Source organism: Podarcis erhardii, assembly GCF_964252035.2.
Source record: "Podarcis erhardii genome assembly, chromosome: Z".
NCBI lineage: Eukaryota > Metazoa > Chordata > Lepidosauria > Squamata > Lacertidae > Podarcis > Podarcis erhardii.
In genome coordinates, this window is record NC_138504.1 from 4630747 (window position 1) to 4658534 (window position 27788).

The window sequence follows — 27788 nt, forward strand, 5'->3', positions numbered from 1 at the left end:
TAAAAATACAGGATAAAAGCACAAAGATAAATAGTTCAAACAAAAACAAAACAACTCCCCCCCACGTGCATGTAAAAGGCCATAGAACAATAATCAGTTAAAGACCTCGTTGAAAAGGAACATTTTCACCTAGTGCATAAATATCTATAATGAAGGCACCCGGCGGACATCCCTGGGGAGAGGATTCCTCAAATGGGGAGCCATTGCAGAGAAGGCCCATTCTCATGTTGCCACCCTACAGACCTCTCATTGAAGAGGCACGTGAAGAAGGGCCTCAGGTGATGATCACTGGGTGCAGGTCAGTTCATATGGGGAGAGGCGGTCCTTGAGTATTGTGGTCCTGAGCTGTTTAAGTGTAAGGTTTGTTTCCTAGCATTTAGATATGGGATCTGCCCTGCTTAACAGTCCAGGTCATGCGAGTTTGGTTAAAGGGGAAAAAAGAATAGGACTATAAAATTTAATATAGGGGTACAATAACAAAAGGAATATATTCTCCTCGTTGGATTGGTGCAAAAGCCAATTTATATACTCAACAATTAGGTGGTGCAGCTTCTCCAAGACTGTACCATTGCAGGAGGATGTTTGTGTGTGCGTGTTCTGATTGCTCCTGCTTCTTCACAACAAAAGAAAGAACTCAGTTGTACATGAAGCAATTGCGCTGTAGAGGAAAAAGATGCTGCACTTTCTCACTTCTGCACTGACAGGCTGCTTCAGCAAACTGGCCACACCTCTTTAAAGGCACAAGGGACATTGCCTGCTTTGCACCTGATGAACCGAAATTGGATCTCGCACTGAAACTACCAATGGGGAAGTGCAAACGCTGCAATGATGGGGGCTGGGAGATGCTTCTGGTAGAGACATTCAGCCGAAAAGGCATATGGAGAAAACTCTTTTGGGTGTGTGGACAACTGACAGTTGAAAGAAGGCCTAATTCTCTTATTATCACAGAGATAGATAGGCTTAGATATACAGTATCTGAGAACTGCAGCTGATAGATTTTGTTCTCCATTACTCCTTAATAATATCCTAAATTACGGAATTGTTAGCACTTCATACATGCATAAACTGACTGTCTCCAAATCAAGGAGAGCATTCATGTGCATTGATAAACAGATGATTTAATAATATCCTGGTCAACGAATGTCATTTTCTGTGCATAGCTGCAGCAACAGAGTCTGTTGATCAGGTTCTTTTGCTTTGTAACTTGTATCATGAGAGCACAGAGAGGGACTGATTCTCCCCCTATGAAGAACCCTGCTAGGAAAATCTTCTGCAGATTTGGAATTGTTTTGCTTCAGGAATGTTTCTTCCCATATTACACAGGAGGTTGCAATTTTTTTAAAAAAATTATCTGACTTCAGTGCAGGTTAGGAGAAATGTTTTGTTGGATTCTCAGATTAATTTTTTTTTAACCAGTTGTACGACTTCAATAGTGTATTTAATTTTATCATTCAATCGGCACAGCGAACATTTCATTCAATTCAACTATTCCCCCCCTTCTTCTTACCTTCTGTAGCCTTGTTTATAGCTGCAAGGGTATTCAGCACCTGGGGGAAATTGTCTCCCGTGTATAGATCGTGTGCATCAAACAACTGTGGCCAGAAGACGAGAGAGAGAGAGAGAGAGAGAGAGAGAGAGGAACATTAGGTCAGTCATCCAAGCTCCCACTTTGCAGCCATATTAAATGAATGAGACAAAGCTATCAAGACATAATAAAAAAATACATTTTAAAACTCATAAAAATGTGCCAAGCTTTCAAGTTCTTCAGAACACCTCAGCAGGCAAGTGGGGTAGAAAAGCTTTAAAAATATATAGAAAAGGGAGGCTAGAATTATTTGACCCACTGCTTTGCACTCAGAAGATCTGAGGTTCAATCCCTGGCATCTCCAGTTTAAAAAGAAAAAGGAAGCAGAAGATATCATGCCTCTGCTTGACCCTTGGCAGCAGCTGCCAGTCAGTGCAGGAAATACATAGTAGATGGGCAAATTGCCTGCCCTGGTAAAATGCAGCTCCTAGGTTCTCCCTTGGTGCTGCCAGGACCGCACTCGGACAATGAGCCTGGGCCCCCCCTAAATGCAGCTGGGGCTGGCATAGCACGTTTTAAATAAAGCAAAGAGGGGAGATGTCACCTACAGGTGGGCGTGTTCCATAAGACCATTAAATCCAGAGTTTGAAAGTGCTTAACTGCATTACTGCTTCCTGCCTTCCGAAAAAGACTGGAATCATAAGCATCACACTGCTGGTCTAAAAGAGAACTGGGCTTTCACTCCACTTCCCAGGGTTTCTGTGCAGAGATGCCAGGGGATAACGACCTCATTGTAGTATGCCCTTAGGAGAATCCTGGCTAATGTGACCCAAGCCTATCTCTAGCTTCAGCTACGCACCATTCTGCCCTGAGCTCAGAGTCCATGGTGGACAAGGATTTGCCTTCAGCCTCAGCTTCCAGTCCGTACAACAGTACAAGATACCTTTTGTTGTTGATGATGTTTTTCGCAGGTCATTTGGCTGTATCGTGCTGATCTTTCATTTTAAGCAAATAAAGACACATGGTCTGAACACTGGCCTACACTGCAGGGGTGCTGTGAGGGCAAACGTGCTAAATGCCATCATGTGTCTTTTTTAAATAAAACAAAAAATGAGTTGTATCCAATGCTAGTCCTATTCAGAGTAGACCTATTGGAACGAATGATTGCGACTTACTTAGGTCCATTAATTTCAAAGGGTCTACTTGGAGTAGGTCAGAACCCATAGTGTATTTCAAGCTTAAAATCGTGTTAGAAACTGATTTAGTGCCTTATAACATACCCCTAGCCCCCCCCCCAATCAATCCCACAATACTTTTCATACCCTTTAGCCCTTAATAATGTGGCCACTCAAGTAAGTAGGTTGTAAACATTTATAATTAAAGGAAATAAACATTTCCCTCTCCCTCCTTCCTTCCGAATGGCTGTTTTGAGCTACATGAAAAAGTTATGCAGAGTTTACCGATCAACGAATTCTTTAAAAGCAACAGGTTAGTTTTTTAGAAAAAAAAAATTGTTAGTGAGCACATTCTGCCTCGTGACAAAAGTCTCAGTGGTTTGTGCAATACTAGGATGTGTGCAGGGCAGGGAGAAGGAACATCTCGCTCCCCATGCCAGCAATTTTGCAGCTGTGCCCCTTGAGAACTGCCCGTTGCCTCTGTGGCTTTGGCTTTCATGAAGGCTCTCCTTGGTGGCCACGCTGAGACCACAAGGCAGGCAAGCATTTCTCCAACCGCGCCCTCAGGCTCCAAACTATAATTTGAATCGGGAGGGGAGGGGGCAAGTTTATTTTCAGCCTATCTGCACAGCCGACTGCAAAGTGGGCAATGAAATCATATCGAAGTGTGTGCTGGGCTGTGGGTAATTTTGCGCCAATGCGCCTCTCCCTTTCACCCACAATTTGGCTCCCTTGAAACATCTGGAGTTAATGAAGCTGCAGGGAATTTTGGGCCACGTATCTCCTAGTGTCTTGCTCCCTATGCATGGCTTTCCTCATGGCCTGAGCTACGAGGGGATAGTCTTGAAGGGGAGGGTGCAATTGGCTTTACTTATTTTTATTACAGATAACGACCATTTTGTGTGGGGAGGACATTCCCAGCCCCGCTCTGCCCATGCATGTCAGTGGAGCATGCATGAGCTCCTTACACCCTGCTATGCCCCCTACCCCACTCTGCCAGTCACTTCTGGGTTGTGGTGATGCACAAGTGCATAGTTCTGCACATGTCGGACAAGCGTAAAAAGGTTGTTGCCTGTACGGTTATTACCATCCCACAAAAGCAGCTCATGCGAAACAAAAAAACCCCCACCCGATTTTAAATACAAGTAAAGACCACAGGCTTTAGTCAACTGAGTCCTACTCAGAGTAGATCCAGTGAAGTTACCAGACCTAAGTTAGTTGTGTCCATTAAATACAGCGCAACAGCAAACCTTCTACCCTCCAAACATGCCAGGGCAGTGGAAATTCCTAATGAGAGGCCTTGAGGGACAGAAAAGGTCTCAGCACCCTTTGAAAGGAGGGAGGAGAGGGAAGGGCAGGACAGAGCTTCATGGGAAGAGAATTCAGGAAATGTGGATGGGGCCACCACCCAAAAAGCCCTGTGCCTGGTAGCCGGCCACTCCAATCTCCCCAGTGAGTGAGCCAAAGGGCTAGATTTCTGAAGATGACTGTAAGACCCTTGTAGACTCTTATGTATGGTTGTAGTCAGGTGATGGTCAGTGTTGGTCATGCTCAGACAAAACCCCCTGAAATCAATGGGTTTGGTTTATATATCCCTTGATGTCAATGGATGTTAATGAGTTAGCTGGGTATCACCAAGCCCTCCTGGTTTTGCTGAAGTACATCTTCCACAAACCCCAGTCAGTATGTCTAACAGTTAAAGCTGATGGGCAGGAATTGTAGTCCAACATCTGGAATCCCAAAATGTTAAAGACCACCTTCAGGGGGCCTGCTCCAGCTGTTTAGGGCTATAGGAAGCTGCCTTGGTCTACCGAGCTCCATGCTGCCGAGTGACGGCAGATCGCCAGGATTTCAAACAGAGAGTCTTTCCCAGGAAAGGGACTTTTTTGGTAGCAGCACCCTCCTCACCTGATACCTTCTCAACAACAACAGGCAAACATATTTTCATTCACCCAGGCTTTTAAATTTTATTTTATGTTGCCTCTATTATGCCAATTGACTGTATATAGCCGAGGCCTTCACAATGAATGACAAAGGGAAAAAGCAAGGCAAAATCACACAACTGAAGTCTGTAAGAGTCTGTAAGAGTTTATAGCATAAAAGTTTAAAATTTCAATGCATTAACATAACTGGAGCAAAGCTTCTTAACTCCCAGAGCAAATTTGGCTACCAGGTGTTGTAATTTGCATATATTTATTGGCTAAGAGCTCAACTATCACTTCTGGGACGGGGGGGGGGGGTGTCGATCTGAGAACCAAGAAAAAATAGGAGAGAGGATTTTTTCTCTGGGCATCATATATAAAGGGCAAAACAACAGAAAGTGCATGATATCCTGATTTCATCCATAGTCCCACGGACTGCAAAAAAATCAATCCTATCCATCTTAAGGAAATCAGCCCTGAGTGCTCCCTAGAAGGACAGATCCTGAAGCTGAGGCTCCAATACTTTGGCTACCTCATGAGAAGAGAAGACTCCCTGGAAAAGACCCTGATGTTGGGAAAGATGGAGGGCACAAGGAGAAGGGGACGACAGAGGACGAGATGGGTGGACAGTGTTCTCGAAGCTACCAGCATGAGTTTGACCAAACTGCGAGAAGCAGTGGAAGACAGGAGTGCCTGGCATGCTCTGGTCCAGGGGGTCACGAAGAGTCGGACACAACTAAATGACTCAACAACAACAACATGCCATATGAGCTATTCCTATGTTTCTCCCCTCTAAGGATGCTGAGAGCATCTGCTGGAACCTACCATATTTACTCGAGTCTAATGTACCATAAAATCTAATGTGAACCTTAATATTCGCAACATAATTTGGCCAAAAAAGGTGAGCATTAGATTTGGGTAATTTCAGTAAGCTCAAAAAAGGCTCTACATAAAGAAAGTGCTCCTCCTCCCCATTGTATTTTGATGTCCATTGATGATTTTGAACTACTCCATGTTGTGCTTCTAAACATTGTTCTGCTGTAAGTCACACAGATTATGTACCAATAAGTGGCTACATAAAGGTAAAGGTACCCCTGACCATTAGGTCCAGTCATGACCAACTCTGAGGTTGCGGCACTCATCTTGCTTTACTGGCTGAGGGAGCTGGTGTACAGCTTCCAGGTCATGTGGCCAGCATGACTAAGCTGCTTCTGGCGAACCAGAGCAGCACACGGAAACACCGTTTACCTTCCTGCCAGAGCAGTACCTATTTATCTACTTGCATTTTGACGTGCTTTTGAACTGCTAGGTGGGCACGAGCAGGGACCGAGCAATGGGAGCTCACTCCGTTGCGGGGATCTGAACCACCGACCTTCTGATCGGCAAGTCCTAGGCTCTGTGGTTTAAGCCACAGCGCCACCCGCGTCCCAAGTGGCTACATAAGGTAAAAGGTAAAGGTACCCCTGCCCGTATGGGCCAGTCGTGACCGACTCTAGGGTGGTGCGCCCATCTCGCTTAAGAGGCCGGGGGCCAGCGCTGTCCGGAGACACTTCCAGGTCACGTGGCCAGCGTGACGAAGCTGCTCTGGCGAGCCTGCACCAGCGCAGCACACGGAAACGCCGTTTACCTTCCCGCTATAAAGCGGTACCTATTTATCTACTTGCACTTAAGAGTGCTTTCGAACTGCTAGGTGGGCAGGAGCTGGGACCGAATGGCGGGAGCTCACCCCGCAGCGGGGATTCGAACCGCCGACCATACGATCGGCAAGTCCTAGGCGCTGAGGTTTTACCCACAGCGCCACCCGCGTCCCTTAGTGGCTACATAAATTCATTTAAATAATAATAGCTGCAGGTGACCCTTTAGAGATGTTTAGGTTGAAGTGCACCCTATGCTTCTATAAAAATGCCTGTGTGTTCTCTCTCCCTCTCTGTGTGACTTTTGAACCATAAATGCTTTCATCCATGGGAGCAGTTGTGGAGCAGGAACAGGCAGATGTTCGCTCACATAGAATCACAGAATCTTAGGGTTGGAAGAAACCCCAAACAATCATCTACTAGTCCAACCCCACTGCAATGCAGAAATCTCAACAAGAGCATTCAAGACAGATAGCCATCCAACCTCTGCTTAAAAACCCTCAAGGAAGGAAAGTCTGCAACCTCCCGAGGGAGACCGTTCCAATGCAGAACAGCTCTTACCATCATAAAGTTCTTCCTGATGTTTAGTCAGAATCTCCTTTCTTGTAACTTGAAGCCATTGGTTCAGGTCCTACTCTATGGAACAGGAGAAAACAAGCATGCTCCCTCTTCCATGGGACAGCCCTTGAGATATTTGAAATGGCTATCATATCTGCTCAGTCTCCTCTTCTCCAGACTAAACATACCCAGCTCCTTCAACCTTTCCTCATCAGCCTTCGTTTCCAAACCCTTGATCATCTTGGTTGCCTTCCTCTGCACACCTTCCAGTTTGTCAACATCCTTCCTAAATTGTGGCACCCAGAACTGGACACAGTATTCCAGGTGTGGTCTGACCAAGGCAGAAGTGGTACTATAGCCAAGTGGTACTATAATTTCCCTTCATCTGGACGCTAGACTTCTGTTGATGCAGCCTAGAATAGCATTTGCCCTCTTTTTGCTGCTGCATCACAGTGTTGACATGGACACTTTATTTAGAGGAGGGGCTGTAGCTCAGTAGTAGAGCACCTGTCTTGCATGCAGAAGATCCCAGGTTCAATCCCTGGCCTCATCTTCCCTCTGTCGGAGACTCTAAAGGGTGGCTGCCAGTCAACCAACCAACCAACCAACCAACCAACCAGAGTCAGTCAACATGGTGGTGTCCTGACCATTGGATATGTTGTTTGGGGCTGATCAGGCCTGGGATCCAACAATATCTAGAGGGCACTGTTTTGGCTATCCATTATAATGGTCAGTGTTCTTTAACCCCCAAGCAGTTCTTGGACTACAACCCCCATAATCCCCAGCTGGCTTAGCCAATGGTCAGAGAAGATGCAAATGGCATTATTCATTCATTCATTCATTCAGTCATTTCATAGTGTTTATACACCATTTCCTTGTGTAAAAAAACACACACCCTCAAAGTGGTTTACAAAACATAAAACTGTAGAATCAAAAAGAACTCGCAACCAGGCTTTAAAACATACAAATGTTAAATACCCCACCAAGCTCCCACCTGCCTAGATGGGGCCCCCTTTGGTCTGATCCAGGAGGGCTCTTCTTGCATTCCTGTTTGTTTGTTTGTTTGTTTGTTTTAAAAAAGCAACAACAACAACAATCTTTATTACGGTCCAGAGACCCAACAAATCGTTACAAAGCAATACACAATTCATACAGCCTACCCCCGGGTTAAACAAGCAATTTGTTCAGAATATAGGGATCATTGGTTCTTGCAACCACCAATAAAAACTTTGCCACAGCTATTGTTCTAGCATTTGTCCAGTCTTCCAATAGGAACCTGACATAGTGAGCCTCTGATTTTCCTGGGAAAGGTACCAGCAAGGGTAATATCAGTTCAGCCCTAGCTTGCTCATATTTTGCACAGTGCAACAAAGTATGTTTTATGGAATCGATGTCTTGAGCACACGAGCAAAGTCTGTCCTGGTAGGGAACTCCTCTCAACCTGCCATCCAACACTGCAGAAGGAAAGACATTTAGTCTGGCTTTGGTGAAAAACCTTCAATAGTTTGGTACTGTCAGGTTTTTAATGTAAGATGTTAACTTAAAGACATGCCCATATTGTACTCCTACTGCCAGCGGACTACAGACTACTTGTGTTCGAGATCACAAGTCACTGTGTGCATTATCCCATCATCTTTGCTTTACGTCTTTTGGGCGCCTTCATAACCCAGGTAATAAAGTTGGGGGGGGTGACAGACCAATAGAGGTGGCTTTTTTAGCCATGGTTTTCTGCCATTTGCTGACAAATTCCTCGTTGGTCAGGTGTTGGTACCGACATTGAGCTCTGCCTTAACTGTTCAGAGAGCCTGAGGAACCATTCCTGCTTTAATACTCACAGGTGGCCCATGAATAATGGAGAAGCAAGACTGAATTCAACCTATCTACGGCTGGTGTACAGGTCTTCACACAAAAGACACTGTGTCATAACTGTTCATGTCTTGTGGATTTTCTTTTTCAGAAACAACCCACCAGGAGCCAGCAGGAGTACAATATTCTGCTCACAGATCTTTCCTGAAAGCTCCCTTTCAGCATTTTGCTTCTATGCAGTAGCAGAACTGGATGCCTTCATCTGCCCCAGCTGCAGCAAAAATGTCTCTCCCGTATTGGTCTCTACAATCACAGCAGGCGCTGCAATCTCCCAACAGATTGACCTCACCCCCAAAGGCGCACTCCTCCATTGTCTCCTGAGACAGACAGATGCCAACAACAAACAAGCAGGCTAGGTGTGCACTGCACTTAACATACATACCCGCAACATGTATATAAAATATAATTTTCTAGGTATTCCTAAAAGCTAGAAACTTGGCTGGGTTCGGGGGTTTTTTGTTTTTGTTTTTTTAAAGGAAATTCAGGTAAGTGAATTGTTCCCAACTCCAAAATATGGGCTGCTGTGCAATACAGACAGCCTTTCATATACTGTATAATCTTCTTTGAGAAAACACTCACACAAATTATGAGTCTATCAGAGGTTGGTTTGGAAGAAACACATTTATCTCAGTTTCTGGAATTTTCAGCCTTTCAATGCAGGCCATTGGCCACCAAGCTCATTTGGCCCCCAGGTACCCCCCCCCCCGCCTTCCTATGTACAATCAGTCCAGGGGTTGACCTGGCTGTCAGTCAGCGCCCCCCCCCCCCCATCTCAGTATTGCTCTTGCAGAGTTTTTAGTCCAACAACATCTGGAGAGCCATAAATTTTCCCCACCTCTATGGCAGTTTCATGCAGAAAAGCCACATACACCTGGGAGGTGTGGATCATAAGAAGTCAGACACAGAAAACGCAAGCACTCAGCACATGCCAGAATGGACAGAAAAGGCAGACATCTGTGGATGCAATGGATAGGGGATGTTTCGCTGGGGGTGTTGGTTTGGGTGTGGCAAAGTGGGGTTCTCTGGTGGTCTTTCACATCCCCCACTGCGAGAAAGAAGTGATAGAGACCAAGGCAGTCCCATGCAAGCCTGTAACTCTCCCAAAGCATGTGCAATTGAAATAGCCCCATACTGTGCTCCTGCTTAGCAGTGCCTCCACTGCTGTTTCCCTTGTGTCCAATTTTAGCCTTGTAAGCTCATCTGGGCAGGGACCTGCTCCAGTTCCTGCTCTGTAAAGTCCCCGTGCGGAGTGCCCCGTGCTCTTGCCCGCTGCAGGGTAGAAAGCGGTGTAATAAAACGGGGAGGGAAGGCAAGCAGACGAGGCAAGAGACCCTAGTGAGGAAGAAGGAAGGAGGGCGCAGGAAGTTAGAAGCCTGGAGGGGGAAGCATGGGGACAAGCTGACCCTTGTATGTAGGTCAGGGCAGGAAAGAGCTGAAGCTCTCCCGGCCAAAAAGACCGAGCACTCACCGGCCAGAGAGGGGAAAGTAAGCCTCCCAACCGAGGGACAGATCTCAGAAGAGACCAGCTGATGAGAAGCAAAGAGAAGGTGGATGAGAGACTTGCGAGACATCTGGGTATCTGCAAGCGGAGATGGCGGGGGCGCAGAAGGGGCTTGCTGAGGCGCGCAAAGTATGGGCGCCCCTGTTATGGGAGAAGAGGGGGCGCAGGAAAGGCGAGGCGAACGCGGCGGTGGGGCGACACCGAGCCCATGAATGGAGGGGCTTAGGAGGAAGGGGGGATCGGAGGAAAAGTTGGAGAAGAAGGAGGGGGCGGCCAAGCACTCACCCGGCTGCTCAGGCTCTGCTCCGCGAACGTCCCATGTTGGCAGCAATCCCCGCCGCTGGGTGCAGCAGACGGAGGGCCGGGGAGGCGCCGCGCTCTGACCCGGAGCTGGATCGCAGGCGGGCGGCGCAAGGAAGGGGAAGTGGCAGGCGGCGGCGGCGGCGGCAAGGCAGGCAGGGTCGGGACTCGGGAGCACCACCCCCAGCCGAGCCGGGAGTCCCCGAGGTGCGGAGGGGAGGAGGAGGAGGAGAAGGAAAGCCAGCTGTCCGCTGCCGAAGCCTGCGCGCACTCAGCCGCCCCCTTCCTCACGCCTCCTTCAGCGTCGCTTCAAAACTCGGGGCGGGAGCAAAGAGCGTCGGGGCGTGCGCAGAGTGCCTTCTCTCCTGCAGGCAGTAGAGCGCTGGCGCGCGCGCACACACACATTGGGCTGTTAGTAGTAGGACGCAAATGGTTCCTTCTCCACAAGGGATATGGGTTCTATTATGATTTTGTTGAGATTCCTGCACTGCAGGGGGTTGGAGTTGACGACCTTCAGGGGACCCTCCCAACTCTACAATTCTGTGATTCCAGGAACATGGGCAGCTGTGTAGCTCAGTATTGCCTACCCTGAATGGCAGCGGCTATCCAGGGTGTCAGGCACGGACTCATTTCCAGTGCTGTGTGGAGATGCCAGCGGGGATCGGACCTGGAACCTTCTGCACGCAAAGCAGCTCCACTGCTGAGATGCAGTCCTTCCTACCCTTTGCCCAGAATTTTACTTGCTGGGAATAAGGGTTTGATGGGGGGAGGGGGGCGGTGCCTCTGTGCCCGTCCGCATATGTCATCCTTTCCTGTCAGGAGCTTATGGTGGCATGCCTGGCTTTCACGCTAACATTTTGCCCTTACAAAAGCCCTGTGAGGTAGGACAGCCAGAGAGAGGTTGCTCCAAGACTGTCATATCGGGTCCATTATGAGTACTAAGGGTATCCCAAGAAATAGGGATTTCAAGACGCGGTAGGGTGCTTCCTTCACACACACACACACACACACACAGAGAGAGAGAGAGAGAGAGAGAGAGAGAGAGAGAGAGCGCTCAGTTGGTAGAGTATGAGACTCTTAATCTCATGGACATGGGTTCAAGCCCCAAACTGGGCAAAGGATTGCAAAGGGGTTGGATTTGATGACCCTTGTGGTCCTTTCCAACTCTAAAATGTTAGGATTCTCTGACATCCAGGGGGTCTAGCTTTCTCCAAGGCATGTAAGGCCAGGGATAGCCAAGAAAAGAGTACATCTGAGCGTGCACCATCATTTATATATCTCTATATTTATATCCCGCTTTCCTGCCTAGGAGCTCAAAAGTGACATCAATGGTTGCGTCCCACCATCCATTTTACACTCATAAGACCAGAAGACAGCTGTGTACACACCATACCTTTGAAGTACACCCAGAGCAAACCCCCTCCCTGAAAGAATCCTGGGGAACTATAGTTAAAGGTGCTGGGAATTGTAGCCCTGTGAGGGGTAAACTACAGTTCCCAGAATTTGTTGGTATAGTCTGTATGCAGTCAGTGGCTGGCCCAACAAGCCACACTCAGTGGGCTTGTCTTTTCTTCTGGGGATGTGTTGAAACCTTCTGCATGACGATTTATTTATAAGCACCCAGCACCACCAGCCAAACACAGCTCAGAAGCAGTTTCTCCCAACCTGCCTGCTCCTTGTCAACCTTCCCTGTTCAGCAAAACCCTGTCGGATTTATCTTCACGGTCTGCCAGTGCGTGGCTAAGCTTTGGCATTCCACAAGGTGCTGGGTCATCAGTGAGATGTGGCTATCTCCAGCATTATTACCTTAAAAAAATCAAATCATGGGTTTCCCAAGGCGTTTGGTGGCTGCAGAATGCTGGTCCTGGCAACCCCATGACCACGGGATGGAGGAATGTTTTCCGCTGTAGCTCCTTTAGGGGTTTTTTAAAAAATGCAATTGCTTTTGTTTAGAATGCCTTAACCGTTCCAGCATGTTTTTGCTTTGTTTTCAAGTTGCATCCTTGTTTGCTGCCGAGTAAATGGAAGGGTATAGATCCAATAAATAATAACCATTTACGCTTGATTGATAGGGACTGCCAGCATGACTCAGTGGAGGGCAAAGCGGGCCTGGGGGGGGGTAATGCTGGAATGCCACAACTGACATTTCACCATTCCACATTATGTCAAAATCATCCACTTCTGATGGCTAGATAAAATCCAGGCATCTGCTTTGGTTTTCTATCAAGCCCCTGCTGTGGCGTAGAAATCAAGGGATATTCAGAAGCAATTCTGCCTCAGTGACAGTCACATTAGGCTGCGAAACAGCATTTCCACTTCTCGCATCCCCACCTCTTGTTAGAAGAATTAACTGTTCCCCCACATATGGCACTTGGTGGGAGTTGCCATATGTAGCTACAACTAACTTCTTTTTCTATTATTTTCTTCCTTCTCTCCTCTCTCTCTTTCTCCTGCTGCTGTCCTGCTGGTACCTTTTAAAAAAACACACCAAAAAACCCCAATTCCCTTCCGTGCAAACTTCCTGGGGGTGCATGCTAGTGCTGGTCAGGGCCAAAGGCCAAAGTGGACAGACCAACAAATGCTAATTTTTTACCTTTGCAAAGCAGGCTAGTTCACACACTCACAGATGCCCCTCGCCATCCTCCACCCATGCAAGCAAGGGGCATCATTAGAGTTTTCAAGAAGATGTTCCAGGCCAGGCAAGAGCTCTCCAGGAGGGTGCATAGCAAGGCCAGTAAGGGGGCGTGACCTGAGAAGAACCCTAAAGGGACCCGGAAGGAGACATTGAAAGATACTGGGGCCCAGAAAGAGACATTGGAGCCCCTGGGCCTGAGGCTCCCCCCCCCCGTAAACCCAGCAAAACTAGCATTTCCCAAGATGTTGGAAACAACATCTTTGCAATGTTGCAACAACACATCTGTGAAAAGTGCCTCCGGTAATGGCGGAATTCCTCTGATCGGGAGGAATTTGCCCCGTGGGAATTTGGGACTGGCCGCCACGGCGAAGGCGGATACCCGCAAAAATCACAGGCAGGAGAAGCCTGTGAGCGTGGGATTCGGCGGGCACCTTTTGCGCCTCTCTTACTTGTGGGGAAACCCGGTTTCGGGGGTCCGGAGCGACGTGGGGTGAGCGGCACGGTGCTTCGAATCGTCTGCTTTTTCCACCGAGCGAAGCCGCATAGCTGTTGCCAGAGAGCGCTGACTTTTTCTTGTGGACAATTTGATTCTAAAGTAACTACCCATGAGTAGAGCTGAGGCGGGAGAATTGGATCTTTAAACGTTTAATTTGGTATCATAACGGGGAGGTTCTATACAGGAAGTCCGCCTTCCCCTTTTGTAAATAGACTGAAGCAATGAGGCTGCAAGCTAAAGTCTTGGAAAGCCTATTGTAAAAGACTAAATTTCCAACGGTAAAGAACATTAACCCCCCCCCCTTTGGAGGCAGAAGAAGAGGGGGGGAAGTTGTGGACTGAATATGCCTGCAGGAGAGAGCGAAGAGAGTTAAATACCGCCGCTCTGACCCTGGAAACGGGCTGCTAGCAGGACTGACTTCTTTTGGAATGTTCATTGACAGTGCTTAGAACGTTCATTGACAGCTAGCTAATAGGAGAAATACATTGTTTCTACTGTCTCCGGCTGCTTCTAAAAAGGAGTAAAAGTAACTGAAAACTGAAACTAACTTTGGATTCTTTGAACTGTGTTTAAAAGAGGACATTATTGATTAATATAAATAGAAACTGTTTCCCCCTAGTGGAAGCCTTTGAAACTGGTTGCTTTACAAGAGCTGGGCTAGGGGAATTTCCAGCTATAAGATAAAAAACTGTGAGACTCTGGGACTGACCTTGAATCTTTTAAGTGCTATGGCAAATGGAAAGGAAAAAACAGACCAGTCAACTGCAGAAAAAACATTAAGGTCTGGGAGGACTTTGCAGCAACCCAGGAGAGGCTCAACACCAGGCCTCCCTGCTTCTTCTGCGGCTGCTTCTGCACCAGTACACTCAAAACCAAGAGGAATGTCGACAGAAGAGGCCTTAGCGGTTGCATTAAATAAGATAAATGATTCATTGGAACAGCTTAACAAGAAAACAGATGCGATAAATGTGAAAGTGGATGCTGCAACTACTAAAATTGACTTAAATACAGAAAGTATAAATAATCTGGGACAAAAGGTGAATACCAATACAGAAACCATCCAGAAATTGATACAGGAATCTACTTTGATACGGCAGACTGCGGAAGAAGCCAGGGAGAAAGCCGTTGCTGCTGAATGCAAAGTAACACAACTCGAGAGAGAGTTCCAGCCCTACAGAGGCAACTTGATGAACATAAGTTGACGCTTGCTATGATTGAACTTAAAGAAAAACAGACGAATCTGAGGATCAGAGCCCTACCTGAATTGGAGAAGGAAAGCTTGATAGACTTCCTCACACAGGAATTTGCTGACTTTTGGGACTTGGACTTGGGTCAAGAAGAGATTAAAATTGTGAGGGCCTTCAGACTTGGAAGAGGAGGGGAAAAAGAGAAGAACAGAATAAGAGACTGTTTGATCACCCTTCGAACTAAAGAAGAGAGAGATAGAATATTGGGTTGGCACTATCAGAAAAACCTAGAAGTACAACAGTCAAGAGTGGAAATTTTTAAAGACGTCCCGAAATATCTTTTGGATCTTAGGCCTAACTATGGAGATTTGGTTGCCCTGCTGAGAAGGAATAAAATCACCTTTAGGTGGGAGTTTCCCCAAGGTCTATCCTTCAGTTTCAAAGGAAGGAAAATAAAAATAAGATCAGTAGAAGATAAAGTAAAGTTTTTGTATAAATATGAAGAAGATATGCAGAAGGGACTTGGAAAAGAGCCAAGAGCATCGGATAGAAGATCACCAAACAGGGGAATATTAGTGAAATATTTAGGGGTTAATATGACAGCCAAAAATGTGAATTTATTTAAGGATAATTATGAAAAATGTTGGATTGAAGTGAAAAAGGATTTAGAAATATGGACAAATTTGAAGTTATCATTGTTAGGCCGAATTGCTGTGATAAAAATGAATGTGCTGCCAAGGATGTTGTTTTTGTTTCAAACACTGCAAATTTTGGATAAGATGGATTGTTTCAAGAAGTGGCAGAAAGATATTTCCAGATTTGTTTGGCAGGGCAAGAAGCCTCAAATAAAATTTAAGATATTAACTGATGCTAAAGAAAGAGGTGGATTTGCCCTGCCAGACCTTAAACTGTATTATGAATCAGCTGCTTTTTGCTGGCTGAGAGAATGGCTGCTTCTTGAAAACACTGACGTGTTGGATCTAGAAGGTTTCAATAATGCTTTTGGCTGGCATGCTTATTTGTGATATGATAAGGTAAAAGTACACAAAGCTTTTAAAAATCATATTGTTAGAAAAACATTGTTTAATGTTTGGATAAGATATAAGGATTTGTTAGAAAAGAAAACCCCAAGATGGTTGACACCAATGGAAGCGAAGGCACAGAAAAAACTCAATATGGAGGCCAAATGGCCGAAATATTGGGAAATTTTGGAACAAGATGGAGACAGAATAAAATTGCAGAGTTTTGAAAAATTGAAAAATAAAGTGCGAGATTGGCTCCATTATTATCAAACAATGGAGGCATACAATTCGGACAAAAAAGTTGGCTTCCAGGTGGAAAAATCAAAATTGGAAACAGAATTGTTAGATTCAAAAATCAAGAATTTGTCAAGAATGTATAACTTGCTGTTGAAATGGAACACTCAAGATGAAATGGTGAAATCTGATATGATTAAATGGGCACAAGATGTTGGACATAACATAATGATGGCTGACTGGGAACAGTTATGGACCACAGGTATGAAATTTACGGCATGTAATGCCCTAAGAGAAAACTTAATGAAAATGATTTATAGGTGGTACATGACACCAGTCAAGCTTGCAAAAATTTACCATTTGCCCGATAATAAATTTTGGAAATGTAATGAGATTGAAGGTACATTCTTTCACCTTTGGTGGACATGCCCAAGGATTAAGACATTCTGGGAGATGATTTATAACGAAATGAAAAAGGTATTCAAATATACCTTCCTGAAGAAACCAGAGGCCTTTCTCCTGGGCATGGTCGGCCAATTGGTGCCAAAGAAGGATAGAACATTTTTCATGTATGCAACAACAGCAGCAAGAATACTCATCACGAAGTATTGGAAGACACAAGATTTACCCACCCGGGAAGAATGGCAGATGAAGTTGATGGACTATATGGAACTGGCGGAAATGACTGGCAGAATCTGAGACCAGGGAGAAGAGTCGGTGGAAGAAGACTGGAAAAAGTTTAAAGATTATTTACGGAAATACTGTAAAATTAATGAATGCTAGAAAAATGTTGGAATGAAGTTATATGGCTTTAGTAGAAATGTTATAAGGAATTAAGTATAAATAGATTAATAGATTAATAGAGTATTAAAGGAAAAAATAAGGTTAGAATGTGCTAAGATAATTATAGGATAGAAAACAGAGGAAGATGGAAAGGAATTGCTGAAACAATTAACAGAAGTGGAATAAAAAAAGGGAGATGTGAGGAGGTCGCGGAAATAAGTGAATGAAAGATAAGATACTGAAATTATTTGATGTGTTTTAAACTGTTTTTGTTTTGTTTTGTTAGTTTAATGTGTTAGCGTTATGTAGTGTTTTTGTATTGTATTGTAATGTTCTTCTTTTTGTAGTGTTTAAATTGTTGGAAAAGTAATAAATATTATTTAAAAACAACAACAACAACACATCTGTGAAAAGTGGTGCCTTTGATTCTGGACCCTGTGTAGCTTGATTCAAAAGAAGGGCATAATTTGTGCTACAACTCAGCATCAGAATCTATTGTTATGAGTTTGTGGGTGCCATACTCCTTTAATCCCTAGATCTGGCAAGTGTTAGAATTTAATCAAGGCATGGGGTGTTAAGCTGCAGGTTAGACAATTCTAATATGTGGATCCAGAAAGTGTTAAAAGTTTCATAAATCAGGCTAGCCTCCAGTGTCCATCTGATTGCCCGGGTGACAGGCCGCTAAGAGAACAAAGGAAATGGGTCTATGTGCCAGATGCAAAATGGGTGGGGGCCCTCCTCCAGCTCTTACATAGTGAGAAGGACAAACCCTGAGTTTGAGGGCAGTTTGCTGTGCTGTGAGCTACAAGCAGAAAAAGGAGTAAGCAGAGGGCCAGAGAGCACTGTTGGATTTCTGCTGGAATCCAAGGTTGTGGCTATGGGAGAAGCAAGACCCTTTTGGGATGTTAATGCTGTGAGCCCCTCCATCAAAAGATATGTGTATGTATGTGTAAACAAACCATCTATCATAAAAACACCACAGTCTCTGCTGTCCCACATTTCCAAAAGGAATCACAAACCCCTTGTGAGTGCCTGGAACCCCTAGAATCTTGCAGTGCTCGGAGACTGGGGTGGTGTGTAACATTATTTTGAACCATGGGGTTCTCACACACAGAGCATCCCTCCCACTTGCTTTGTCAAATCTCGGTGAAATCTCTCTTTTGCCTCTGGCCCCATCGCAGCCATGTGGCCTTGGAAGATTGTCCAGGATGAAATGCATCCCTTGAGCTGGAAAATGTTCTCTGCAGTTACACTAAGCCAAGCCATGGTGGTGCCGCAGCAAAACGACAACCGAGGCACATAGAATCATAGAGTTGGGAAGGACCCTGGGGGTCATCCAGTCCAACCCCCTGCAATGCAGGAATCGTTCTGTCCAACGTGGGGCTCGAACCCACAACCCTGAGATTGAGAGTCTCATACTTTTACTGTCTTAGCTATGTACATTCCAGATTTATATCCTGCCACTAGAGAACAACAACTAGAGCCCATCTAGTCCAACGTCCTTTTCTCATAGTGGCCAAACAGATAAAACTTCTCACAGCGGAGGTAGAAGATAACTCCCCACCCCAACCCCGAAAAAGCCCAAATAAGGATCAGGAATCAAACAAAATATGCATTTTAAAACAACTCATCAGAGAACTAGTACAAAGCCACCAAATAAATCTTCAATAGCAGCTGGAGATTAAAACCATGGCAAGAAACAGGAATTCAATCCCTTTTTCCCCCCTTAAGAAAAATATTTCTGTCTTGTGCTAGAAGGCTGTAAATATTGACAGAGCTAGGTATTCAAAACATGCAGTGCCCCTCGAGTGCAGGTGAGGGACCTGCTGACAGAGGCAGATTTAGGGTAACATGACCAGTTCCTCCGCACTGGGTGCCAAGCCTAGGGAGCGCTGTAGGTTGGTACAACTATGACATCGTGAATTGAGCAGAATTTTGGCCTCACACAGGACACCGCTGAAATTTGGAAGACCAAATTCTGCCCATGCTTTGGCCCTCCAAATGACGATGGACTACAGCTCCCATTATTACTGTCATTGGCTGGGGCTTATGGGAGTTGTAGTCCACTGACTGTTCTGCACTAAAGAGAAGGTCCATTTTTTGGTACCCACAAGCTGAATCACAGAAGACAATAGTTTTCGGGGGGGGGGGAGTGGGGAACAAGTGTAGAGGAGGGCAACCAAGATGATCAAGAGTCTGGAAACTAAGCCTTATGAGGAGCGCTTGAAGGAGCTGGGTATGTTTAGCTTGGTAAAGAGGACACTGAGAGGAGATATAATAGTCATCTTCAAATATCTGAAGGGCTGTCACATAGAAGAGGGAACAAGTTTGCTTCCTCCTGCTCTGGAGGGTAGGACTCTAACCAATGGCTTCAAGTTGCAAGAAAAGACCTTCTGACTAAACATGAGGAAGAAATTTCTGACAGTAAGAGCTGTTCAGGAGCTGTTTGGGAGGTTGAGGACTCTCCTTCTGTGGAGGTTTCTAAGCAGAGGTTGGATGGTCATCTGTCATGGATGTTTTAGCTGAGATTCCTGTGTTGCAGGGGGTTGGACTAGATCATGGGTAGGCAACCTAAGGCCTGGGGGCCAGATCTGGTCCAATCGACTTCTAAATCTAGCCCGCAGACGGTCTGGGAATCAGCGTGTTTTTACATGAGTAGAATGTGTTCTTTTATTTAAAATGCACCTCTGAGTTATTTGTGGGATCTGCCTGGTGTTTTTACATGAGTAGAATATGTTTTTTTATTTAAAATGCACCTCTGAGTTATTTGTGGGGTCTGCCTGGTGTTTTTACATGAGTAGAATGTGTGCTTTTATTTAAAATGCATCTCTGGGTTATTTGTGGGGCGTAGGAATTCGTTTCCCCCCCAAAAAAAATATATAGTCTGGCCCCCCAAAAGGTCTGAGGGACTGTGGACCGGCCCCCAGCTGAAAAAGTTTGCTGACCCCTGGACTAGATGACCCTTGGGGTCCCTTCCAACTCTATGATACTATGATCCAGGAGCAGGCAGGCCTTGCAATACCTTGTTCTCAAACCACATTATAAAAGCTCTCAACGTTTTAAACACCAGCATGCTAAGAAAACATAAACCAAAAAACCACTGGAATGTAAATTATTTTGTTTATTTGCTTCAACTATTGTGATCTTTAAACTTAAAGGCCTAAAGAGTCTAAAGTGTAAAAAAAAAAAACCAAAACACCTCACAACACATAGAATTGTAGATCACCTACTCCAGCCCCCCCCCCCCACTATGCAGGAATATGCAGCTGTTCCATAGGGGGATCGAACCTGCAGCCTTGACATTATCAGCACCACAGCCCAACCAACTGAGCTATCAAGGTATAAGAGAACAAACTTGAAAAAGAAATCCTTCTGCCCCAAAATGAACTTAAATCACATTCCTTTCAATCAACAGTTATGGGAGATACTTTCAGCTGTAATTCAGAGATTATTCAGTGAACATATTAATCAGAATTTGTTCCAGCAGTGGTACTAACAACCTGACTTGGGCCACATTCATACCATACAGTTAAAGCCCTATGATACCACCTCAAACAGCCTTGGCTTTCCCACAAATAACTATGGGAACTGTACTTTGCTAAGGGTGCTGAGAGATGTTAAGAAACCCCACTCCCCATGCAGAACTGCAATTCCCACAGCTCTGAAGAGGGATTGACTGTTAAATCACTCTAAGATTTGTAGGTCTGCGAGGGGAGCAGTCCTAACAACTCTCAGCTCCCCTCAACAAATTACAGCTCCCAGAATTATTGGGGCGGGGGCGGGGAACCGTGACTGTTTAAAGTGGTATCGTGGCGCTTTAAATGCGCGGTGTTAATGTGGCCGTGGTATGAGGCAGCTACAAAGGGTTGGCACTTACCTCGACTTTAAGTGCAGCACACCCGTTTAGGAACTCCTCGATGTTACCAATGCAGTCGGCTTCTGTCTTGGGCTCCCGGGAAAACTAAAGAGAGAAATATTTTTTGCAAAAGGTTAGGGGGAAAACATCACCTATAGGAGCAGCGAGAAAGAGATTACGAGCCCTTCGCGGCTCCTTCTCAGCAGCAAAGCCAGAGAAGATGTTAGACCGCTTGTTGGCAATAAGGCAAGCTTGCTGCTGGATGGATTTTGCAGAAGGTGGAGTGCGGCGTGGGTGGCGGGCGGTAGAAAGGAGGGAGGGAGGCAAGCTGTCAGCCCAGGAAGAACAAACAGGCAACAGAGCGAGCGAACCAGAAAGCGACAAGCTCACATCCCTGCTCTGAACGTCAGAGGGTGACCCTGATGGCCCCTGAAGATCTCCCCTCCTCCTGCCCAAATTGCAGCCGGATCCTTTCAGAAACGGGTGGACCAAGAAGGGGGGGGGAGGGGAGAGAGAGAAAAGAACCCCAAGAAATAGTTGCGAGTTTAATTAGTAATTAGGGGAGGGGGCAAACAGAGGCGCTCCCTCTGCAACTCTGGGAGGCATGATTTGTGGGGCTGTCTTTCTTTTCGAAATTTATATGCCACTTCATTGTTAACAGCAGCAAGACTTAAAGTGGTTTACATAGAAGGATCAGTGGAATTATGAAGGGGGGGGGAATCAACCGTTTTAAACCTTCAAAAATAACTAAAACCAGCAATAACTTGAAACATGTCCCTGCATTCTGCAGGTCTGGCTAGGCTCGCCTAAACAAAAATGTTCTTTGCAGGCACCAAAAGAGTACAGTGAAGATGTTTGCCTGATGTGAATAGGCAGGGAGTTCCAAACGTGCAGGTGCTGCCACACTAAAATATCAATTACTGGTGCTTATAAATGTGGAAAGAAAGAGTGTTATGAGGCACCTATACAGTGCCAGTTGTCCTTGAAGATGCCTTGGGCAATGCATATTTATTTATTTGTTTGTTTGTTTGTTTGTTTGTTGGTTGGTTCCCCCCACCATGGTTTTCCCCACCCACATTATATCCACACAACAACCCCAAGAGGTAGGTTAAGGCAGGGGCAGACTTGGGTAATATGGTGCCCTGAGCAAGGGCAAAACCTGACACCATCCCTAAATATTTCCCCAATGATTCCTTTTGGTACTGTTGCTTTTTAAAATGGATCTTCTCAGTAGGTCCCCATATAAATATAGGGTTTTTTTATCACTATCATTATTTTGCACCCCTTGGCTTGGTGCCCTGTGTGGAGGGACCACCCGTACCACCTTATCTCCGATTCGGACATCCCATCAGATGTCACAGAGATAAACAACTAGCTGACTTTCATAAGGCAGCCCTTCCCTGTGTAGGGAATTTTTTTAATGTTTGATGTTTACTGTGCTTAAAGTTTTTAATTTGTTGGAACCTACCCAGAGCAGCTGGAAGAAACAGTGATTGGCTGAAGGTCACCCAGTGAACTTCTTGACCAAGTGGGGATTTGAACCCTGGACTCCCAGGTCTTAGTCTGACATTCAGATTGACGCACCACATTGGTGGTTTTTTATGCTGAACCACAAGATGTACTGTAGCTAGATTGTTGAAGAAGACCAGAAGCATGGAATACTGTATACATGCGCTGTTTTTTAACCTTGAAAGCCTTATAAGGTCACAGAGACCCAGATATCAGAAAAGCCCATGTTCTCACATGAATATGCTAGATGATTGCTGCTCTTTTTAGTATATTGTGGGCCTATTTTAAATTGTTCTTTTATTCTGTTCCTGATTCATTTTTTTAAAAAAGACTTGAAGGGTTGGGTAGATATTTTTCTCATGCACAAAGACTGTGTGCAAACTATATCCTTCACAGAACATTTGAAGCACATCCTGCCCCCGCCCCTGAAAATTATGGGCACTGTAGTTTTGCACTTACAGAGTTACCATTCCCAGCAGTTAACAAACTATAACGCCCAGAATTCTTTGAAGGAAAGAATGAATGATTGTCAGAAGCCCTTTCACTGAGGCAGACCATCAGAGACTAGCTGTGTGGTGAGTGGAGAGGGGTGAAGCAGTAAATTTTGAAATACAGGAGGTCCTCGTGATGCCCACCTCCCATAGCCATTCTCCCAAGGAAAGTCCAAAAATGCCGCTGGTTGCCTTAGTCTATTGTTACCCTCATAAACACCGCAGATAAACACATAGCATAGCTCCCAATTTATAAGGATCCGCATGACTGAAATCATATGCAGAAATGCCTGGGAGTAACCTTCACTGAATTCCCGGGTGCTTGTTCTTAACACCCAGTAAGTTCAGTTTTCAAACACCTTGAGCTTTAACAAAATGCCACTTTTAGCTTTTGATTGGGAATGCAAACAATCAGCAACAAAGTGCTATCCTTTAAAATGCTGGTGTGAAGTAGGAACGCCATTAAAGACAATGGAATTTAGGATCCAGACTTCTCGCCTTGCATTCTAAGTTTGTTTTGCTCCAATCTGCCAAAAACAAACTTGGAAGTCTCATTATCGTCCCATTCTCTTGCCAGAGCAAGGAAGATCAGCCAATTATCCTGATTGATACACCAGCAGAAGATCAGCCAATTATCCTGATTGATACACCAGCACCCTCCTGCTCTAAAATGAACCCAGAAGTGGTCACTAAATCACTGGAGGTCAGCTATGATTCCCTGTTTTGTTGTTGTTTAGTCGTTTAGTTGTGTCTGACTCTTCGTGACCCCATGGACCAGAGCACGCCAGGCACTCCTGTCTTCCACTGCCTCCCGCAGTTTGGTCAAACTCATGTTGGTAGCTTTGAGAACACTGTCCAACCATCTTGTCCTCTGTCGTCCCCTTCTCCTTGTGCCCTCCATCTTTCCCAACATCAGGGTCTTTTCCAGGGAGTCTTCTCTTCTCATGAGGTGGCCAAAGTATTGGAGCCTCAGCTTCACGATCTGTCCTTCCAGTGAGCACTCAGGGCTGATTTCCTTCAGACTGGATATGTTTGATTTTCTTGCAGTCCATGGGACTCTCAAGAGTCTCCTCCAGCACCATAATTCAAAAGCATCCATTCTTTGGCAATCAGCCTTCTTTATGGTCCAGCTCTCACTTCCATACATCACTACTGGGAAAACCATAGCTTTAACTATACGGACCATTGTTGGTAAGGTGATGTCTCTGCTTTTTAAGATGCTGTCTAGGTTTGTCATTGCTTTTCTCCCAAGAAGCAAGCGTCTTTTAATTTCGTGACTGCTGTCACCATTTGCAGTGATCATGGAGCCCAAGAAAGTAAAATCTCTCACTGCCTCCATTTCTTCCCCTTCTATTTGCCAGGAGGTGATGGGCCCAGTGGCCTTGATCTTCGTTTTTTTGATGTTGAGCTTCAGACCATATTTTGCGCTCTCCTCTTTCACCCTCAATAAAAGGTTCTTTAATTCCTCCTCACTTTCTGCCATCAAGGTTGTGTCATCTGCATATCTGAGGTTGTTGATATTTCTTCCGGCAATCTTAATTTCGGCTAGGGATTCATCCAGCCCAGCCTTTCGCATGATGAATTCTGCATATAAGTTAAATAAGCAGGGAGACAATATACAGCCTTGCCGTACTCCATTCCCAATTTTGAACCAATCAGTTGTTCCATATCCAGTTCTAACTGTAGCTTCTTGTCCCACATAGAGATTTCTTGTGGAGCATTTTTTGGAGGAGAATATGCCTGATGTCAGCTCCCAATGTGCTGGGCGACCACCCTTTCTATTTACCCAGATCTTAAAAAGCATTTCAACACTTTCCTTTTTTAGCTGCTGGTGTTGCTGTTTCCTAAAGCTGTTTAGTACATTGGTTTTGTACTTTTTGGTTGTTGTTGTTGTTGCTTCATTTGTCATGTTGCATGTTCCCCTGGGGAGAAGCAGGTTCGTCCTCAAATAGAAGACAATTGTGTTCCACTGCAGCACCTGCAGTTGCCTCACTCTGCCCAATGGTAGGGACAGCCCTGCAGGAGTGTTTTTCCAGTCCTACCTGTTGAGGACTGAACCTGGGACAATGTGCATTAGGACCATGAGTATGCTGCTAAAGTGAAGAAAAGTGCAGTCCCCACAGCAAGGCTCTGGGCAGCAGCAGCAGCCTCGAGGCTGCAAAGGTATGCTTGCAAGCAAGACATGGCGAAATCTCAGAAGCCACAGGCATTGCTTAATAATAGCTCCATTGCTTAGAGGGGTGGGGGATAGGGCTGTGTCCTGCAGCAGCCTGCAGACTGCCTGCCTGCCTGCCTTACACACACACACACACACACACACACACACACACACACTTCTTCTTTCTTCTTCTTTGGCGATCACTTGTAGCTGAGTAAGATTGTCTTCCATAAACACGGTTTTAACAATGAATCTGTAAGTGACTGTGGAGGCCAATTCTGGATCCACACATCCTTTCATTGTGGGGACATTGGTTTCCAGGCGGGAGCTGATCACGGTGTGGATTTGCCAAGTGTGCCTTCCTCCTAGCATGTTTCTCCCTTGCGTCCTGAGTTCGAGCGTCTTCAAAGCCCATGACACCTTTGGTCAAGGCTGTTCTCCAGCTGGAGCACTCGCAGGCCAGTGTTTCCCAGTTGTCGGTGTTAATACTACTTTTTTTAGATTTGCCTTGAGACAGTCTTTAAACCTCTTTTGTTGACCACCAGCATTACGCTTTCCATTTTTAAGTTTGGAATAGAGTAGTTGCTTTGGAAGACGATCAGAATTAACAGAAGCAGTAAAATAGTAACGGTTTTCTGAGCCAGTGTGGTAGATAAAGAGGAAACCACACATATCCAGAATCCTGACTGTGCATGGCACTTGATTTAGGTCACCAGAGTGCAGAATTTGTAATTATTATTTCTTGCAGTTAATTTGATTTCTTACCCACCCTCCACCATGAGGTCTCAGGGCTGGTTGCACAAATTTACAAGTACAACATTAAATACAGTTTCAAACTAATTGTGCAATATAATTGGGCTTTCCTCTCAGCTAGGAACATAGGAAGCTGCCTGATATTGAACCAGACCTTTGGTCCACCCAGCTCAGTGTTGTCTACACTGGCTGGCAGCAGCTGTGCAGGTTTTCAGGCAGCAGACATTCCCAGCCCTATCTGAAGATGCCAGGGGTTGAACCTGGGACTTTCTGCATGCAAAACCGATGCCATATCTCTGAGCTGCACACACACACACACACACACACACACACACACAGCCCTGTTCTTGAGCTTCCTTCCATGACAAGAAAAAAATTGTCTAGGATGCCGATCAACCAACCACTACCTTGAATGTTTCTGTCCCGCCCCAGACCCTCACATCCTTTTATGGGGCATTTCTCAAGTATACAGGCCTGCCCTTGAGGTATACATTTAGCCAATCAGAGTGATTTTGCAGCTAAAAGGTTCCCTTTTTTGGAGAACAGGGAGGAACTTGGAAGGCAACAGCCAAGGACAGGCTGGGTGGGTGAATATTTACTATCCCATCTTGCTAACCGTCTTTTATTGCACTGCTGTTTCCTCTTTCCTGCCAAGTTATTTCCATTTTGCCTTTCCAAATGTTGCTGATTCAGGCTGCGACCCACAGATCCTCCTGTACAGCTGGAATGGGGAGGGGGGCTTATGAGTGTTTAAACTCGAATGTTGCTTACGCTGCTGCTATATGTGCTATTCTCCACCAAACTCCAATCTCATTGCCTTGTTTCCCCACTGCCATCTGAACTGCTGCATTTCCAAACATTACAGCTGCTGAAAGACTTTACCTATGCCACATAGGTGGTGTCTGTTTGACCTCTGCATGCTGCAGTTCTATAGAAGATGTCCTTGACCCTCTGATATGCCAGTGACACGGATCATGTGCAAAAACTACATAGCCTCCAACATTTCTTCGATGGAAATAGGGACATCCTACCATACCTTCCAACATTTCTCTAATGAAAATAGGGGTGTCCCACCATACCCTGTAGGGCTTGCCGATCAAAAGGTCACCAGTTCAAATCCCTGCAACGGGGTGAGCTCCTGTTGCTCTGTCCCTGCTCCTGCTGACCTAGCAGTTCAAAAGCACGTCAAAGTGCAAGTAGATAAATAGGTACCACTGCGGCAGAAAGGTAAACGGTGTTTCCATGTGCTGCTCTGGTTCGCCAGAAGCGGCTTAGTCATGCTGGCCACATGACCTGGAAGCTGTACGCCGGCTCCCTCGGCCATTAAAGCAATGAGTGCTGCAACCCCAGAGTCATTCACAACTGGACCTAATGGTCAGGGGTCCCTTTACCTTTACCATACCATCCAGTATATTTACCTGATGCAAACAGGGACTTCCTAAGAAAAAGCAGGACATTCCATGATCAAATCAGAAACCAGTACGGCGTCTGTAAATCTGGGAGTGTCCCTGGAAAATGGAGACACTTGGAGGTCTGATACCACCCAGTGCCTACCTACCAGCCAGCAACAGCTCATCTTTTCATTCACGTTAATCATCCTACGCAGTTGCCCTGGGATGCAGAAGGAGATAAGCTGCAAAGCCAGGTGCTTTGCAAAAGAGCCTTGACATTATACTCAGTGATACAGCTGGTGAAAACAGGAAAACAGGATGTGTATTAAGAAAAATATATCTGATTACCCACCCTGATCCATTCCTTCCCTCAAGCTCCCTGCCTCTTGGATCCATTTCTGCAGCACTAGCCTCTGCAGGGAGAGGGCTGCTGTTAAATGGACCACAATCATTTTCTTTAAAAATGGGTTTGGGTACCCCTGACTGCAGCACCAGCCATGACCCTTGTGACTTTTCAAACCAGTAAGCCCCACTGAATACAGTGGGAAGTATGTCCAAACAAACATGCATAGGGTCTCATGTTCTTAAGGGTGCTTAGGCTGCAGTCCTAATGATACCCACCTACTGGAAAGTAGATTCCATTGAGTGGGATTGCTGTTGAGGATTGCACTGTTAAAATCACAATCAACTTGATTGCATCAACAACAATAATAATAATAAATTTGTATTTATACCCTGCCCTTCCCGGTTCGAAAACCAGGCTCAGGGAGGCTAACAACAAATTTAAAACAC

The 27788-nt window shown here is 45.5% G+C and overlaps 1 protein-coding gene across 4 annotated transcripts in view; it reads right to left on the minus strand.

Moving 5' to 3' along the window:
* Nucleotides 1-27788, minus strand: part of ARHGEF6 (Rac/Cdc42 guanine nucleotide exchange factor 6) — a 370252-nt gene that overhangs the window by 338247 nt on the left and 4217 nt on the right. For 3 of the 4 annotated variants that reach the window (XR_014152917.1, XR_014152918.1, XM_081848291.1), the window contains exons 2-3: nucleotides 20716-20799; nucleotides 1508-1592 (exon numbers count right to left, since the gene is read on the minus strand). Coding sequence is in view for 1 of the 4 variants with exons in the window: in XM_081848291.1 (XP_081704417.1) it covers nucleotides 1508-1592; nucleotides 20716-20799 (169 nt within the window). In the remaining 3 variants the exon portion in view is untranslated. Of the gene's footprint in view, nucleotides 1-1507; nucleotides 1593-10466; nucleotides 10687-20715; nucleotides 20800-27788 lie in introns of those variants that run through there. The other variant, XM_081848292.1, reaches the window with a different exon arrangement.